Source organism: Stegodyphus dumicola, chromosome 5, assembly GCF_044657685.1.
Source record: "Stegodyphus dumicola isolate Sdum_Otavi_A_Nest chromosome 5, ASM4465768v1".
NCBI lineage: Eukaryota > Metazoa > Arthropoda > Arachnida > Araneae > Eresidae > Stegodyphus > Stegodyphus dumicola.
In genome coordinates, this window is record NC_140772.1 from 216,888,170 (window position 1) to 216,907,434 (window position 19,265).

At 30.7% G+C, this 19,265-nt stretch overlaps 1 protein-coding gene across 1 annotated transcript in view; it reads right to left on the reverse strand.

Moving 5' to 3' along the window:
- pyd3 (beta-ureidopropionase pyd3) overlaps positions 1-16,689 on the reverse strand; it is a 32,026-nt gene extending 15,337 nt beyond the window's left edge. The window contains exons 1-5 of the mRNA XM_085817666.1: positions 16,095-16,689; positions 13,034-13,293; positions 5,924-6,018; positions 641-802; positions 500-554 (exon numbers count right to left, since the gene is read on the reverse strand). Coding sequence (XP_085673792.1) covers positions 500-554; positions 641-802; positions 5,924-6,018; positions 13,034-13,293; positions 16,095-16,201 — 679 coding nt within the window. The 5' untranslated portion in view covers positions 16,202-16,689. The remainder of the gene's footprint in view (positions 1-499; positions 555-640; positions 803-5,923; positions 6,019-13,033; positions 13,294-16,094) is intronic.
- Positions 16,690-19,265: the final 2,576 nt, after the last annotated feature.

A 19,265-nucleotide genomic window follows, 5' to 3' on the forward strand; every position in this document is an offset into this window, starting at 1 on the left:
GTAATCACCTTCCTCAGAAAGTGGAAGTACGTCAACTAATATTTCCTTTTATTTAACCCGAGTGTATTTGGAAGAAAACAAAGTTTTGATTTCTTTATGCAGCTATGGCTGATTTATTACCTTTTTTAAAATCTACATAATTTGTGAAACAATCTGCAATTGTTTGTGTACTGTTCGGATCATTATCTTTTCTAAAAGTAACATCCCATGAAATTATTTTCCTTTTTTTAGTTACTAATTTATTTATTTATTTATTACTTGTTGTTTACAATATGACAAACAGTCTGAAATCAAATTATTACAGAGGCCAGAGAGCTCAGTTTGGTCATGCTTAATACACAGTATTGTTTCCCTATAAACCTAGCACTAAGTCTCTTAAAAATATCATTTGTAAATTTTAGCAAAATTTGCCATAACATATAAATATATTTCAAATTGCTCTATAACACATGTAAAAGAAATTCAAAGGAAGAGAAAAAAAAAAAAAAAACTTGCATACCAAATCGAGTGGCAAAAACAGGATGTCCTAACTCGCTTTCCATGTAATAAGTTGACTAACAAAAAGACAATATAATGTTTTAACATGTAGATAAATATCCTTTTAAAATAAAAAATAAATAAAAAATTAATTTTACTATACCTCATTAAAGTCTCCTACACGTGGAATATGATTTTTTCGAGTTTTCCCCATTACTTCTCCAGTTTCTAAGATTATCACAGCAGTATTCCACAATACATCACCATAAGTTTCATCTCTTTCAAGAATTGGCGAAACAATAACCATATTATGCTTCTTAGCTAACTATAAATAGAAGATACTTTAAAAATTACTAATTAATTTTAAATACTATTAACATTAATTAACTATTAATTACTATTGATTTTTTTAAAAATCAAAATAGCACCAACATTTTTTAATGCAAACAAATAATACACATACAAGACAGTTTTATAATTTTCTGACTCTTTCTCTTAGCAATCACTTACTTATAATACTTCTTGAAATGACTCATAGAATGATTCAAATCTGAATGACATTTGAAAATTAAATTCATATATTTTTTTTTCATGTAAATAGACATCTAATATAAAATGCTTTACCTCCAGAGTTCACCACATTTAATTAAGCCAAAGAAATCTCATTGACCTACATAATCATTAAAACTGTTTAAAACATTTTTGCAAACTGCATCAAATACCTCCTCGTAAAAAATATAAATTCTTAATTTTGAAGACTTGTGATTTTTTCATATAGTCTTACATGTAAAACGTTATACTGAAAGCAATTTATACATTTTATGTTCAACATTAAAAAGAACTAAAGAGATGAAGCTAAGTGCCAGTTAATTTCATATAAATATAAAATTAAAATTTCATTTAAATATAAAATACTTAACTATTTTAAAATTTCAATTGTCATTTCATTATTGTTCACAAACCTATATTAAATATTAATTTAAAAAATTATATCAACTGTAAACTATCTTAAGTGAAGACTTAAAATAAAAATATTACTAAACCTACATACTTCTAGATACCTGCTTTCTTTGCAGAAAACTTAACAACTAAAACTGATAAAAAATTATGTTTAATATTACCATAATTAAAAACAAAATTACAGGAGGAAGCAGAATGTTTAACCTCAGACAGCAATACTTTAATTTCAAAGGCACTGAAAAATAAATAAATTTCTATGGAAGCAGTATTTACATAAAACTTTTGAGGATAGTTAAAAAAGAAATATAAAAGTTAACAGAAATTAAATTGATCACTGACTTCACATTAACCCCACTTAACACCTTGAACAAGTACCACAGACAAACCGAAAGTGCACAATAATAATCATCTTCATTTTTTCAGATACAAAATATGTTAGTAATTTTTAATTTATTAAGAATTCAGAACAATGCAGTAGTATGCTTTCATGAAAAAGACATTTTTAATCATAACAGAATATTCAAAAATGAGATGTAGCTATATAACAAGGATGTAAACATATGGAGATGCAATTTTAAAGTTCATTAAATCTTTTAAAATTACATGTGGCTTTAAAAGGCAGGTAGGACATTGTCTTCTTCCCATTTCTCTTATACTTCTGAAGTTCATACCTTATAATTATACATTACACAATGGAAAAAGAAAAGAATATGTTGTTAGGTAGTCTACACAAAATTATCAAATAATTATTCCATGCCAAGGTACTTAATACATGACTATAGAAACAATTTTTATTAATTCCAATAATGATGCAAATATTCATAAAAATGATTAAAGTAAAAGGTAAATCAATCACATAAATGTATTAAATTAGAAGGCTGCATAGATTGTATATGTTTCTAAGAGTGTAACAAAATACAATACACTACAAAGTCCGTAATCCAGACGTCCATTATCCGGAATGATCTATAATCCGGACCTCAAAGCCACAAACTTCTTTTTTGTATGCTTTACGCATGTGCGTTTAATGTATAACGGACAGTATAAGCTAGGCTAAAATTATCTTTACTGATTCTAAGGCATTTCAGTTAATGTTGCAGATTGTGCTCTTCCTTAATCTTCTAATTGGACCCAGCTTATTATTTTTTGCAGACTGTAAAAGCAATCTTATAAAAATTAAGCTTGAAATTTCGATTATGTCAAAATGAGTTCCCAAAGGATCTACAAAGCGAAAGCATGTTACGATGTACCGCTTCCGACAGGGAAGAAAGTGATGGAGAGGTTATTGAAAACAAAAAAATTTTGATTGACAAGTTAGTCGGTATTCTCGACACAGCAATTACAGGACTTGAACAGTGGAACTGAACAAGAAATTATGTCTGTTTATAGAATTAAAGAGAAAGTATTAGCACAAAAAAGGAAACAAATTACATTGAAAGAAACATTTTATAATGTAAACATATAAATATCAAGCTTTTTTTTTTTTTTTTTTTTTTTTTTTTTTTTTGTACATTTTGATACCCTTTAGATCATAATTGCTCTTTATTTCATAAATTACGGTTTCATATTTTTGATTGTATAATTTCTGCATGCCATATTACCAAATTTAAATTGATGATCTATAACTCGGAAAAACCCCTAATCCGGAATCGCTTACGTCCCGACGAGTCTGGATTACAGACTTTGTATTGTATAACATTATGCTATATATTAGGAAGTGAAAAATAGTCGGACTGAGCTGTAGAGATTTCTGACCTTTTAAGCCTGAAAACATCAGATTACAGTCTAACAACTCAAAGGGAAATTGAACATAAAAAAAATTTTAAATATAAAAATCCTACACATTAATATTCTTTTAACCCTCTAACACATGTGATTGAAAAAAATTGGAGATGCATTTATAATTTTTAATTTCACTGCAATCATCACTGGCATATAGAATACTGAACCAGACTTTTAACTACCAAGCAACATATCTTTTTTCTTTAACAACTGATACACTGTTTAACAGATTATGTGAAGGTAAATGACACCCAACAGTAGTGCTTCTCTACTGGTAAAGTCACATACACATTCACTAATCAAAGCAAATAAAGGTATAACCATATGTTATGTTGACAGTACGAATAAAAAATTATATATGAATATGATTTTTACATTAAAAGTACTCAGCATAAATGATCTGATTCTTTGGATGTCTCTCTTACATCAGAATATAAATTTCAAGCTAAGCCTCGTATAACAGTTTGAATTACTGCTGACAATGTATGAAATCAAAAATAAAAAATCTGATGTGTACACCACGACTTCATTGTACGAAATAATAAATTATCCACATTTTTTCTTGCATTTCATTTAAACTTATTGGATTGAATTAAATCTACTTCGCTTACAGCTCGTAAACCACAATAGAATAAATGCATTCTTTAAAACTCACTCTATTTGTTTACCATAGCGACACTCTGGCGCTAGATGCACTTAACAGTATTATATTTCGTTCATATTATAACTCAGAATACACAAAATTTACATCATTTAAAGAATAGAATTATCTACTCGTTGCCACATGTTCTATTCAAATACTATAATAAAGCTAGAATGATGTATAAAAGAAATCAAGCAAACAAAACAAAAAAGAAACAGTTTTTCACAGATGATTGAGTATTTCTCATTCCATTAATTCAGTTCTCACTTCGCGACAAGGCAAAAATACATAAAAACTCAAAATATCTATTAAAAATTACAAAGTAAATTTTAAACACTAACCTCAAAAAAATTCCAGAAAAGATTAAGCATGATTTAATTCGCAATAATAAATCAAGGCATTATCTTTGTTGTTGCGAAGCTAAGTTTCTCTAGATTGGCAACAAATCCACTAGTCTGCTGTTTCAAATGTAAACAATCAATGGCCGCCATAAAAAAAAGGCTTAGCGGCACTTAAATAACTTTAAAATTGTTGATAATTCTAAAAATATTGCATACAGATTTACTAAAAGCATAAAAACCTTAACCGGAAGATAAGAACAACATAATTCAATCATTTTTAAAGCAAAAAATGTACAATTTACAAACATATAAGAGTAAATAAACTGAGATCAGTGAGCCTGGTAACAGAGTGGATATATATAAAAATATATTTATATACGTTTGGTGCAGCGAATTGCAATCAAAATACGAGGTGCACATCTACATGTTATAGCAGTCCTATACATAAAATTGCAACGTTCTGAGGCTACTCGCGTTTGAGTTATGCGAGATACGTTCGTACAGACGCCACAAAAAATTCTCTTCAGAATTCATTTTAAAGCAGTTCTATAATTTTTTTTGGAAGAAACGAGGGCTCTAGTGTAGAATTGGGTGCCCCTTCGATTGGCGACAATTTTTTAAAAATTTTGCCGATAAATCCTCACTTCTGGTTATCACGATAGTTTTAACTTTGTTTTAGCTTCCCGATTTTATTTAAATGAAAATAGATTGATATGTACATGGACATATTTAAGGCAGTGCACAATGCCTAGTTTGTGCAATTCTAGGTTGTTTAAGTAAAAACAGATCGATGTGTACATGGACACAGATCTTGTGCAATTCTTTGACTTCTTATTTTGGTTTTGTGTAGCGGCCATCTTGAAATTGTGCCTTCCTGGCGCCGATCTTGCCATCAAAACAGAATCGCCAATAAACAAGGGGCACTCAATTGTAAACTTTTACCGAAACGAGTCTTTTATTCTGTCCTTACATACAGATATCGCGCAAAAACATCGTTAAATTGCATTCGATAGCGGTCAAAATGGATATTTTCGTTGAAAAAAGCTGCCTAAAACTTTTTTGCGATTACAATACTTCCTTTTTACTTCGAACTCAAAATCTAAATCTGCAGAACTTCATGCACTAATGAGTTAATAAAAGCAAATGATTGTCCATTTCTGATAAAATTAAATCTTTTCTACCACATAAAATTAAAACTAAGAAAGAGAAATTTAAAGGCTTCCACATCTGTTTCATTACCTGTCATGAACATACAATTGTATAAACAGGAAATAAAACAATGTTACCAAAAAGTAAACCACTTTTTTAAAAAATCAATAAAGAAAAAATATACAGGTTCCAATTATTGCCATCTATAAACTATTATAAAATTTCAACATTATAATTAAATTGCATTTCTGAGGCAGACCATAGTATACACAAGAAGCAAACTTAGAAATGTATTTTACTTTTTATCCTAATGATATAAAATAACACTTTTTGTAAAATGTTATTAAGAATACAAAGATATTATAAAAATTTTAAAAAATTATAAATTCACTTTCTGCTTTTCATGATGAAGAACAATGCACTTTTATGATATGGAAATAAATGAAAGAATAATTTCTGATCTTGATTCACAATGGGCTGAAATTATTTACAAAATAAAAATAATAACATTATTTCGAGAGACTGAAATAAAGAAATAAGTTTGATCTTGTTATAACTAAATATTCCTTACCTCACAGCAAAATCTAGTTGTAGGACCGGTTTCAGCTTCTTCAGCAAACTCAACCCATGGATATTTTTCACGTGTACAAAATGCAAAAGGCATTGCTGACAGGAGGAAAAAAAAAAAAAAAAAAAAAAAAAGAAAACTATATTGTAAGCAAATGATTAAAAACTTCAGGATTAATTTATATATTTTTTCAACCTTCCATCAATGAACAGAAATATTATAACAGTATTTCTAAAACTACAGACCTTTAAAAGAAATGTGCAAAAATTATTTAAACTGATCACTCTCTAGTTTTTAAGAAACTGCAAATACGCTTTAATATGCTTTTCATTACAAAAAATGCCAGTTGATCTTTACAATATGGTAACTGGTAATTTGGTGACATTTTGGAGGCGATAAAGGTTACTACCTGGGACTTTGGTAATAACGTGAGCAGTACTCAGTTCCGATTACGCATTATTTTGCGTGAGGGAAATGAGAGATCATGGGATATGTCATGTGATATTAATGGACGAATTACGGTTCTTTAATCGGAAAAGGGGGGAAATCGGGGAAAAATCTGGAAATTTTGTATTTAGCTTTATTCTGTGTTGTGTGAAACAGCGTTGGTTAATTTTTGGATCCCATGGCCCTAACTAAAGTGAATTCGAAATGGGTATTTAGGCATTGTAATAAAGAGAAGTTTGCTTTTTATTTAGCGGAGGAAGTATGGAGGAAAAATTCGCAGAAAAAATCTTTCAATAATTTTATTGAAGGAATTAGAAAAGTGTATCCGCCACGTAATCAAGATTCTGAAGAAGATTAGGTAAGTTAGTATTTTGAATTATTTGAGGATATTATTTTTATGCATTGTTCTAAATGTAAGGTGGAAAGGAATTTGGTATTATTGGGAAAATTGTTATTAGCAATGATTTAGTTTAAAGTAATTAGGATTGTAAGGTAATTTTTATTAATTTAATGTATGTGCTCATTTATATTTTAAGTAGTGTTTTTGAATTTAATTATATTTTAATGAAATGATAGTTATTTTGTGAATTTTATGTTTGTAGGAATTTGGTATACGTTTAAGTTGAAATAAACGTGCATGGAAATAATTTAAATATTTGATACTAAGTATTTGTAATGCTTGCGGTATGAATTCGTTGGTGACGTGTATAATGTAATAGATGATTTAGAGGTAAAAGTTTTTGGATATTTTATTTATTTTATATGTGGAAATGTTCATATTTGGAAAGGGTAAATACTTTTTCGTGATCAGGTAATTTCATATATGTTCTTTTTACCGGGTTTAAAGATTGAGAAAATTGTCATGTATTTTTGTGAAATTTTTCTAATTTATGAGAAAAAAGCAGTGTACATGGATATAGTGAAGAGTGTGCGCAATGCCATTTTTGTGCAATTCTGGGATGTTTTTTTAAGTAAAAATAAGTCGGTGTGTACATGGTTTATGTGTATGTGTTATTTTGAAAAACGCGTAAGGAGTATGGTATTGTGCACTTTTTCCCAATTTTGCAGTGAATATTTGTCATGATTAAGCAGTTTTGTTTGATAAAATTTCTAGCATAAGTGTAATTCGGCTAGTAGATTGTTGGAAGAAGTGTTCAGTAGATAAAAAGAAAAGAAACATGTCTTTACTTCGTGAAGACAAAATGGCGGCAGGGAAAAAAAATAGAGGGTTGCTGTAAGAGAGTTGGTTGCCAAATTTTCGCCAAAAAATCGCCAAGTTACCATAATGTAAAGATCAACCAAAATGCCTTTTAATATTTCTTATGTTTCATTTTAAAAAGCAAATTAATACAGTCAAAAGTTGTTAATTCGGACACAAATAATCTGGACCTCAAAGCTACAAACTTTCTGCACATGCTTCGCATTGACGCATGTGCGTAAGACCTTTACGGCTGTGAATATGTGTGTGCGCGTGCACAAAATATGTTTACGAATGCGCGTTTAATGTATAACAGACAGTATAAGCTAAGCTAAAATTATCTAATTCAGTTAATGTTGCAGATTGCGTTTTTCCTTAATCTTCGAATTGGATTCGGCTTATTATTTTTTGCAGACTGTTAGAGCAATTTTATAAAAGTAAGCTTGAACTTTCGATTATATATTCGTATACTTTTGAATTTACATGCAAGCAGCAGATAAACTGTACATGTACATATGCATACACATGGATTTACAAACTTTACTTTTAATTGTCAGTTTGCTGAATAATATTCACCATCTGTAAAAATAATAATTTCAAGAATATAAATCTTGTTTCTTTCTCATAAAATGCTTTCTTTTCCATTCTTCATGAATGAAACAATCCTTATGAGCCAAAACGATATCCAAACAAATATTTTTACCAATTCACAATGCTTTAATAGTTAGCAACTTTTTGTAGGGATATGAATAATTAGAACAGCTGACAAATTCCAATTGATTTAAATCAATAAATGAGTGTGGTAATGAAGAAATTTATGATACACAATTTACTGATCATTATTCATGCTTAGAAGAGGAATAAAATCCTTATGATTAACCAAATCTTGCAAAATTTGACAGATTTTATATAAAAAAGCCAATGAAAAAAAATCCTAAACAAAATGCGAGATTTTTTCACAAAACATAATTACAGAATTGCTAAGAAATGCTCAGGAAACAAAAAAAAAAAAAAAAAAAAAAAAAAAAAAAAAAAAAAAAAAACCCTCTTCTATTTATTTATGACAATTCTTGGCTAATCTTTGGAACATGGTAATAGGTAGTTTGGCGACATTTTGGTAAGGCGATAAAGGTTACTAGCTAGAACTTTAGCAGTGTACATGGATATAGTCAAGAGTGTGCACAATGCCATTTTTGTGCAATTCTGGGATTTTTTTTAAGTGAAAATAGGTCAACGTGTACATGGATGATAATGGATGATACCGTGCATGTGCGTAAAAACGCGACAAGCAGTGCGCGATTCTGCATCTAATCTTCGCACCTAATCTTCGTCATGATTAACCTTTTCTGGGGGCTGGGACATATATGTCCCGCACGTTCACTACTTTAAATGCGTCTCAAGAAATTTCAGTGAACTATGGAGATTTAAAATTTACTCCTTAATATGGATTAGGACGTGCAATACCCTGTCGATTTGTTTTTCTGTTCCTTTCAGTTAAAATAAGTGACTAAATGGCCAAAATACATTCGAAATTGGACCCTATAGCCCACGGGAAAAGGTTAAGCATAAAAGTTCTAGCATAAGCGTAATTCGACTAGCAGATTGTTGGAAAAAAATGTTGGAAATGTTGAGTAAAAAAACAAACAAAAAAAAAAAAAATACGCCTTTACTTCGGGAAAACAAAATGGCATCCAAACAAAAACTAGCAGGTTGCTGTAGCAGGTTTGGTCGCCAAATTTTCACCAAAAAATCGCTAAGTTACCATAATCCAAAGATTAACCCAATTCTTTACATAGTAAATCCCATTATCAACAACTTTTGATTGAACAGACATTAATAATGAAACAAAAGTTCATCATTTACAGATGGACAAAGACACTCAGCAAGTGAAATTTTTAAACCACCAACAGCACATGACTCGATGCAGCATGGATTTCTTCATAGATAGTAATATTAACAAAATAGATATTTAGAAATTGATATATACAATAGATAATAGATTCTGTAGTAGAATGCAGGCAGTTGTATCCGTAATGAACAGCTAGAATTTTGATGTCTTAGAATGCTGAAGGGACGATCCACAATGAATAAGAAATTTGGCAGCCAAGGTATATTTAATTCAACTTTTATTTCAGTAAACATGATGTGGCCATAATCCAGTTGGCACATTAACTGTGCCTATTCCAAAAAGTTTACATTTTTCATAAATATGTAGCAAGAAAGAAGCAGCAGACAGACAGCAGTCCAGCTAAGCCAAAGTGGTGAAAGCAAGTGTGTTATTAAGACACAATAACACGCAGAACAAATACCAATTCAGAAGTCAAACAACAAAAATCAGCGTTATATTTTCAAATTTTCACAGGACTAGTTTCGATGTTTTATCAAACACCATCCTCAGCTGCAAAAGTGCAAATGAACGAGATAGGATATAATGATTAGATAAGATAAGAAAGCCTGGACAGAAAATAAGCTAGTGGCACCATTTGTTGATGAAACCAAAACTAAAACATAATTTCTTTAAAGGGTGAAGGCAAAGATGGATTGAATTAGGATCGTTAATAGAACAGGAAGATTTTTTTTAATGTGAAATGCCTCTAGAAAATCCAGTTCTCCAATGGAAGATGTTTTTTTGAATAATTTTGGCAGCAGAAAAATTGAAAGTGTGATTTTTGGACCAACGATGTTGGGCAACAGAAGACATCTGCATTTCCTTTTTTCATACTTAAAAATTATTAACATATGCCTCATGTTCCTTGACACGAAATTTTAAGGCTCTCTTAGTTTGGGCAATGTAAATTAAACCACACTGGCAAGGAATCCTATAAATACCCAGGAATTCATATCTGGAATGAAGTCCTTGAGTATGGAACTCAATTATATTGATGGGAGAATAAACGACCTGAAAGTTAAATTTCTACAAAATATGTGCAACTTTATAGCTAATTGATGAAAAGAAGGGAATGACAACAGAAGTTTTATAATCTCCTAAAACAACAGTGTGCCTTTTAGTATGTTGAGATGCGAATTTTTTAACTGCTTGATTAATAATGTTGCGTGAAAAGCCCCTGTCAATAGCTATTGCTTTTAAATAATTTAGTTTTTCATCAAGGGATAGTTTGGAGGAGCAAACTTGAAGAGCATGGAAAACATAGGAATAAAATGAAGCTAACTTTTGTTTAGTTTTGTTAGTCCTTTTTATTCCTGTGTCTAATCAAATTAATTGTAAACCAAAACTCAACTGAAACTTTTCCGACTCTCACTCTTCTTCCTCTGAAGTTCTATGATACTCTCCCTTTTTTTGCTCAAGCTCTGCTCCTAGCAAGATGCTTTTCAACCATGCTGCTGCATACTTGGTGAAGACGATGTCATACTTAAAAATGCATCTTACTGTATTCAAATATAATTAGAAAACATCTTATCTGCAAAAGGATGGTTTGACATATGTAAAAAAAAAATAAAAGATTGTGATTTTTCAAGATACATTGTGCTAAATTGCGTCATCATGCTTTCCACTCTGCCACTTTCCCAGCTATCTACACATTTATAAAATCATTACATATTTGTAAAAAGTCAAGACAGGATTAACCTGCTGGAAGTTTCCCCAATAGTTTTCGAACTCTGCTGCTTCAAACTTCCAGTGAGTCATCAAATTTGTTTCTGGTGTTTGATTTAATGGCATATTAGAAAATACTTTGAAATCATCGAGTATTTGCAAGTTCAAAATCGAAAAGTATTTCGAATCAAGGTCAGTGCCGTAACGTAGTGAAATATGGTTACTGGTTCTCGCTCGCTGGACAAGAGGCATCTGCATTGAAACGTTACGTAAGATAGAAAAATCTGAAACCTGTGAGAAGAGATGAATTTAGGGTCAGATCACCAAATTTAGAATGTTAATTTTGAGGTTGGCAATTATTTTTTTGAAACAGCTATCATATTTTGTTATATCTTACACACACATATACATATACACACACATTTCTATTATTAAATAATGAAAAATCGGTATAAATACATATGTATACTGCAAAAACATTATGACACCTTGGGCCACCATTTTTTCATATAGGCTACCACCCAAATATGTATGCTTGGAAGCCAAAATTTTGAATATTTTCAGTACTACTCTTACATACACCTTCAGATGTATGGCATCGCCAAATGTGGCGATGTGTGTTCTGTGCTGGTTTCTGGTACGATTGTGTGTTTTGCGATGGTTTTTGGTGTGATGTTTTTTGTATGGCAACACTTTTGACATTGAAACTTGATTTTGCTGGAGTGGTTTTATTTTCTGGTTGGTTGACCTGGTTGGGCATTTTGATATGGCTTACATTGCAATGAAAGACGTGGTGGTGGTGTATTTAATTATGGCAAAGCACACTAGGGCTATCTGCCTAAGGGGAGGGATGCCTTCGTGGAGGACTTTCTAAGGGAAACTGGCTCGCATACACGTTACACATGGGGAAAACCACAAAAACGCCCATGCAGCCAGCCCATTCGCAGGATTTGAACCTCGGACCGAAATACCAGTGTTCAGCGATTGGGTACTTACGTATTAACGCAACCAGGCCAAAATTCGCATAAATTGCCAAATTTGGTGACCCTACTTACGGCAACCCTACGTGTTATACGTAGTTTTGTAAAAAGAGCATGTGGAGATTCACAAAATTTTCCTACATTTTAGTGCAAATTTTTGTAATTTATGAGAAAATAGCAGTGTAGATGGATAAAGTCAAGAATGTGCGCAATGCCATTTTTGTGCAATTCTGGGATGTTTTTTTAAGTAAAAATAAGTCGACGTGTACATGGTTATGGCGAATACGGTTTTTAATCAGTGCTAAAAGCAATAGCCAAAAGATTTCCGCCGAAAAAATAATTGTGCAACTTATTCAAATTCAAAACCGGAAGGGTTTAATTGCTATTTTATATTTTAAAACAAAATAATATAAAAAACTGTATTAAAAATTATCTGTAATTAATAAATGTACATTTTCTTTCTATTCATACTTTTTTACTCAAACTTACAAATCGCACCAACCTGGTTGCGATAATACGTAAGTACCCAGCGATTTTACCGCTCGGTCGTTGGTGAGCGAAAACGTGGTGGCAAAATTTCAGACATACATTTTAGATTGTGTGCAAGGTAAATTTAGTATTAAAAGGTACGATGTTGGGGTTGCTAACGAGACTCTTGTTCACGGGTGTGTTTATGTGGATCGAAGTGTATTTTTGGAATTTCTGTGGGAGTCAGGACTTCTGAGGCGGCGTATTCTTTTTTTTTTATAACTATTTTAGGCAGTTAGTCACGCAAGTCTATACATGTAAAGCATATTCAGATTTAAGTTTGCCAATAGACATTATTATTACATTTGTCTCTCTCTCTATTTATGTATAAATGTGTACGTGTATATATTTGCATTCATTTATACACACCTATTATAGATAAAAACATACATGACTTAAAAACTTACTCCAGGCTTCCTGAAAACAAATAATGTTAACATTAGAAAGTGCTGCAATTTCAACAATTTCTTTGATGCGTTCATGAATAGCTTCACGCTGTTTAGGAATTGAAGCATCTGTTGGTGCAACAATAGCATTTTGTATTATGCCAACACGGACAATACGAGGTTCACGGATACTTTCAGGTTCAGCATCAAATTTGAAACCTTTCAGATCTACATTTTTTTCATTTGCCAACTTCAGAGCTTCATCTGGCAAATCTAATGGGCTAAAATAAAAAAAGTGAATAACAAATAGTAACAATAACACAACAGTAGTACAATAGTAATGATAACACAAAAGTACCAATAAGAAAATAAGGCTAATCTTTGGAATATGGTAACAGGTAGTTTGGCAACATTTTGGTAAGGCGATAAAGGTTACTAGCTAAGACTTTAGCAGTGTACATGGATAAAGTCAAGAGTGTGCGCAATGCCATTTTTGTGCAATTCTGGGATGTTTTTTTAAGTGGAAATAGGTCGACGTGTACATGGATGATACCGTGTATGTGCAATTCTTAAAAATACGGCAAGCAGTTTGTAATTCTGCACTTTCTCCCAATTTCACACCTAATCTTCGTCATGATTAAGCATTTTTGTTCCATAAAAGTTCTAGTACAAGCGTAATTTGGCTAGCAGATTGTTAGAAAAAATGTTGAGTAAAAAAAAAAAAAAAAACATGCCTTTACTTGGTGAAAACAAAATGGCATCCAAAAAACAAAAACTAGCAGTTTGCTGTAGCAGGGTTGGTCGCCAAGAAATTGCCAACTTACCATAATCCAAAGATTAGTCGAAAATAATTTCAATTGCTTGCTTAAAAATTATATGATAATGACAAAATCTTAAAAAATAAACACAATATACAAAATCAATAACAATCTTATTGTTTGATATTTTAAAACATAATATATAACACTTTTCTGAACATTAAAATAAATTTACATGTTACTGCTAAAGGATTCCAAAAATATATACTTTATGCAGGTTTTGAAATTTTAAAACACAGAAATCTTTCATTAATAAATGCAAACAAGCACTAGCATGCCCACCAGTTTAAAAACAACAATGTCTAGTGTGACAACAACAAAGCCATATAAAAAGTAAAAAAAAAAAAAAAAGTATGTTCATACATTTTTTTGTCAGAATCTGTTTTATTAGCTGTTAAAAGTGTGCTTAGCAGTCTCTCAGACAAAAAGCTACTGTCAAAATGCATTCATGGAAGAATTCAAAACCTGAATGAAAGTTTTAATAATTGCATCTGGAAATGCATATCAAAAACTGTTTTTATGGGTGTCATCACATTAAAATTAGCTGATATTTTGTAGTATTATTTTGAGAACTGCCAATTAAATTGTTCACAGGTGCAAAAATTAATTTTTATCACACCTATTTTTAACAACGGAAGTAGTAACTACATCTTCATTTTCTTTATATACTTTATAACTTTCAAAAGAGCCTTTTATCTTGACTCCAGAAGTATTTATTTCTTCCTTAAAAAATATAAGAAGTGGGTTCCAGTGACTAAGAATTCCAGATAAGCATTTCTTTAAAGATAGAGGTATACATGTTTAAAAAAAATTTTTCTATTTCAGTATTACACACCTATTGGAATTATTTTAATTTTTCCTCGAGTTCAGAATTATTTTCAAGATGACAATAAATATCAACAATGTATTCATCCACACTTATTAATAAAGAAGCTGCCTCTTTTTCAGCTGCTAAATTTAAAATAGGATAGGTGCATGTCATTATTTACAAATCTGAATTTTCTAATTTTTTTAAGATGCCTGCAGCACCAGTCTTCAAGCCTACTGTTAGTGGTGCATTTTTGGCACCAGATGCTGAACAATTATCTAAAAGACTTTCACAGATTATAATTCCTTTAGGTATAAAGTGAATTATTTATTTATACTTGAACTGTTATATTTGAATAAGTCTACATTTTAATTCTAAGCTTTATTTTAAAGCCAAAAATTATACATTTTGAAGCTTATAACTTGTATGGGTACAAAAAATTTCAAAGTTAGATAATAAATGGGTATTTATATTTTGATATTTCATTTATACTAATATAATAATAATAATAATATATAAGCAATATTTCCCATCAGTGCTTCTTAAGTAAACTTTCCCATTAAAATGTAACACGGATAGAGTTTATATTCAGCTTCAAATGAAATCAAATTACAGGTGCAAAGAAAATAAAAACATGAGTTTGAAAACACCATGCACATATTTACAACTTATAACAAAAAAACAACAAAAAAAAAATAGTAAGATATGATAAAAACAAAATACATGTGAAAAATTCCTTAAATAAATAAGCATAATTATTAGAAAATAAAAAGGCTACAGTCTTAAGTAACCATTTATGCTTTTGAAGGTATGTACACTTGAAGAGAGCAAATAAATATTTTCTTCCTTTCTTTGAGTTCAACCTTTGGTTTTGTTATTCAAAGCCAAAATTCTGTTTATTGATTGAAGATTTGATTTCATAGCATATAACTTAATTTTGACAGAATAATGCTACAAGAAAATTTTAACATTTATCAAATTTTCTCTAATATTTTGTACAAGTATACAAAAAATACCCTGAATTGACATTTCGCATTCTGGCGCGGCTGTATAAATATTAATGCAATTGAAGTGACACCACTACAGGTTTATGCAAAAACCGCACCCGGTATCACACCTGAAAAGAAATAATTAATGTTTTCCGAAGCCTTTTATGTAGTTTCCCTCCTTAGGAATAATTCATCTTCACGGTATTTTGCAGGAGAGTTAAAAGTCGTGAGAAAATGTCACCAAGTTTACAATTGCAAATTCCGAGTCTCATAGTGCTTTAAGGTGTTGTTAAAGCACAAACAACCTCATTTAAAACCCTGCATTTACATTAATAATGTAAACTGACCTGAACGAAGATGTACACAATTTTGTACAAAGTATGGTTATTTAGGGTAGGGACACATACCAAATTTCCACAATACCTTTAGAAAGTTATTCAGTTACAGTAACAAAATTAGGGAAATACCTGAGTTCTTTTCCGTACAAAACATGCTTTACGTAACGTAAGTCATCATCTGGAATATGCTTTTCTAAAACTGATTCCAAGCTATCAATGTGATTCCATCTCGCCATGTCTGAAAACTCGCTTTCGCACAGAAAATGTTTTTTTCGGTTTTAGAATGAGGACAATAATCTAAATTAACAAAAAAAAAAAAAAAAAAATCTTCTAAACGTATGCACAATGTAATCAGGTTCGAAGCAACCAGTTCTGCAGTTATTCGTGCTTTTTATTTTTTGACAATGCACTTACGGATCAAAGGTGAACCACAAAACAACCTCTCCGTTGCATCACAAGGTATTCTAACCTCCTTGTTGCATCACATGTTTATATGGCTGTGTCTATGCTCCCGAAATCGGATCGAAATAAAAATGCTAAATTTCAGAATGGCAGTGCAGACATGGAGTTTATAATTTTGCGGAGCGGCAGATATTTGAATTATGAGGTATTGACTGCATAAAATTCAATAATAAATTCCATTCAAAATTCTTTCCGTAGGCGGATATTTAACGGAAGTAAGTTAAGTTAAGTTAACAATCATTGTACTCAGAACTTTTGGCTGAAAACATTCTGCCCAAAATTTCACTAACGCACTGCGCAAACTCAGCTGTGAAACTCTGCAATGTCGCTTATTGTCTTATCTTAAGAATTATTAAAGTGCGTTTCCTTTGCATATCTTTGCAGAACTTGAACAAAGCTTAATATGTTTTATTTAATTTCCTTTTATTGCTTTACTCTTATTCAGTTATAAATCTTTCAGTAATTTACGAAAACATACTGTCTAAATCCATGGGGAAAAAAGCGGGGATTAACTAAATTTAAAAATTTTCGTAGTTATAATTTATTGATTAATCTGGTGCTTCTTCATTTTCAGTAACTTTTTGTTCTGTTATAAATTCCTATAAAAAAAAAGGATCACATGGACCTTATAAGGTAATATGGACCTTATAAGGTAAGAATAACCAAAACGGGTTTTCTCCCTCGTCTGAGGCGTTGCCGGCTGTCACCTTGATCACATCCGGAGGAGTAGGAACGACTTGCAGAAATTTAATGCATAATTAAAATTGTCAAGAAAGAGCTGGTTGTAGCGCCTCATTTCACAAATTAGAATTTCTACATAGTTTTATTTTTGAAATTGAGAATGATTTTTAAAAATTTAGCATATTTATCAAGCATAATTAACGTTCCAAATAATTATTAAGCTATTGCATGCTTTCAGGACTGGATATTTTTTTAGCTTTTCCTATGCTGTGTGGAAATTTGTAACTACTTCTTTTAGAAAATAATATTTTAAATCTAAACTAATAGAAAATTTCAAACAAGCAGTTTTCTCTTGCAACTTTTATGCTTTTTATTGCTGTAAATAAGTAAAAAATGCTAAAATATTTAAAAACGAATTTTTGAAAGTTGTGTTCAAAATTCTAAATTGCGCTGCTTTTTTAAAGTTATAGATGAGTATTATAGCACAATTTCTATAAAGGAATTTTATTTCAATTATATTTCAGAATACACCATAGTGATAAAAACTTTTGACTCCTTAAAAATGTTTATACATCTAAAATTCTAATATTAAAATTGTATTTAACCGTTATAATTAATTTTGCTTGTATTTTATAGTGATTATTTTTTAAAATTTATTTTTAGTTCTGCATAAGATATTTTTTATTTACTGTTAATTTAATTTATTAGCCTAAAGGGGGCGGTAGCCTAGAGAGGCTGTTAGTTTCGAAGCGGCATTTTGCGCTGTTTTACTATAAATGTCCGTGTCTCCTTGCAAATTGTTGTTACCAAATATTATCGCCCTGTAATATATGTAAAGAAATTAAATAATAAAGAATCTGCATGAATATATGTATGTTTCTCGCACTGTGACAAAAACGACAGTATCTAGAGCCATCAAATTTTGAATAATGTAATCCTCCATCCAAACACGGGCATCTGGACGGCCGAATTTCGAATTTGTTTTAATCCATTTCATATTTTGTAAAACTTTAACGAATTTTTGATTAAAAAACTCAACAAGTTCCGAGAGAACACTGTACAAAAAATAGCAGTTTTATCTCCAGTGCGGAAATTCTAAAGATATGCTGTTTTCAAATGTATGTGGTTTACGGGCGAAGAACATGATATTCAATAAATATAGGTAACACACAAAACTTTAAAAAAAGAGTGCTTCTAGATTTTATTTCATCTTTTTTTTTCCCCTTCATTACGCTCAGAAAATTTTATGCTCCGAATTTTATGAATTATTAAAATAACTAATCCACTTTAATGTTAATAATTTAAGGATTATATAATCAAATAAATATGATCGTTTTGTAATGTTATTATAGTTTGGAAAATCACTGCCTAAAAATTTTCATTAAATTAAAAAAAATTATCAGATCTGGTTTAATTTTACCTTATTTATTTCAAAGCAACGCGTGCTATCAATCTTGTTTAATTTTACTTTATGTTTACGCAAAATTAAGTTCATAAATTTTGTGCTTAGAGTTTTTACCGTAGTACCAAAGTAAAGATGTTTGTACAAGAATTACGCGTAAAAAAATGGGCAAAATGCACTAAAAAGTGCTTTAATGAGATATATTAAATCCTATTTGAGAAAAACTGTGGCTTTTATAATCTCATCACTATACAACGTATCACATTAAAAATTAAAAACAGTTATGTGATACAAACGCCATAGGTGTCAGTGTTAAAGTAAACCAGATCGTCCCTACTCTTTCTTGCCGACATGTCGGTGACGCGCGCCCCGCCCACTGGGTTAGTCTATCTCTTATAAGGTCCATGCAGGATCAATAATGAGGTGATTCCTCTTTTTAGAACAAACAATGTTTGAAGTGTCTACGGGTCCGAAATCGGACGATTAGCCAATCGGCAGTGGAAAATGATAGGAGTCCGATTAGCTGCGCAAAGACATGTTTTCACCAACAGCTGACATACTCATGCACAAAGAATTTCTTAGCTTGATTTTTCTATCAATTACATAATAAAGTACAATATAAAATAAATATGCTTAAACTGGAACTCGCATTGTTGTGTGTAAATTTATATTTAGATAAATGACTCTATCTTTTGATTCAATTATTTTATTTAAGCTTACAGACCGTCATCTCTCATGGATGACCTTTTAATGGA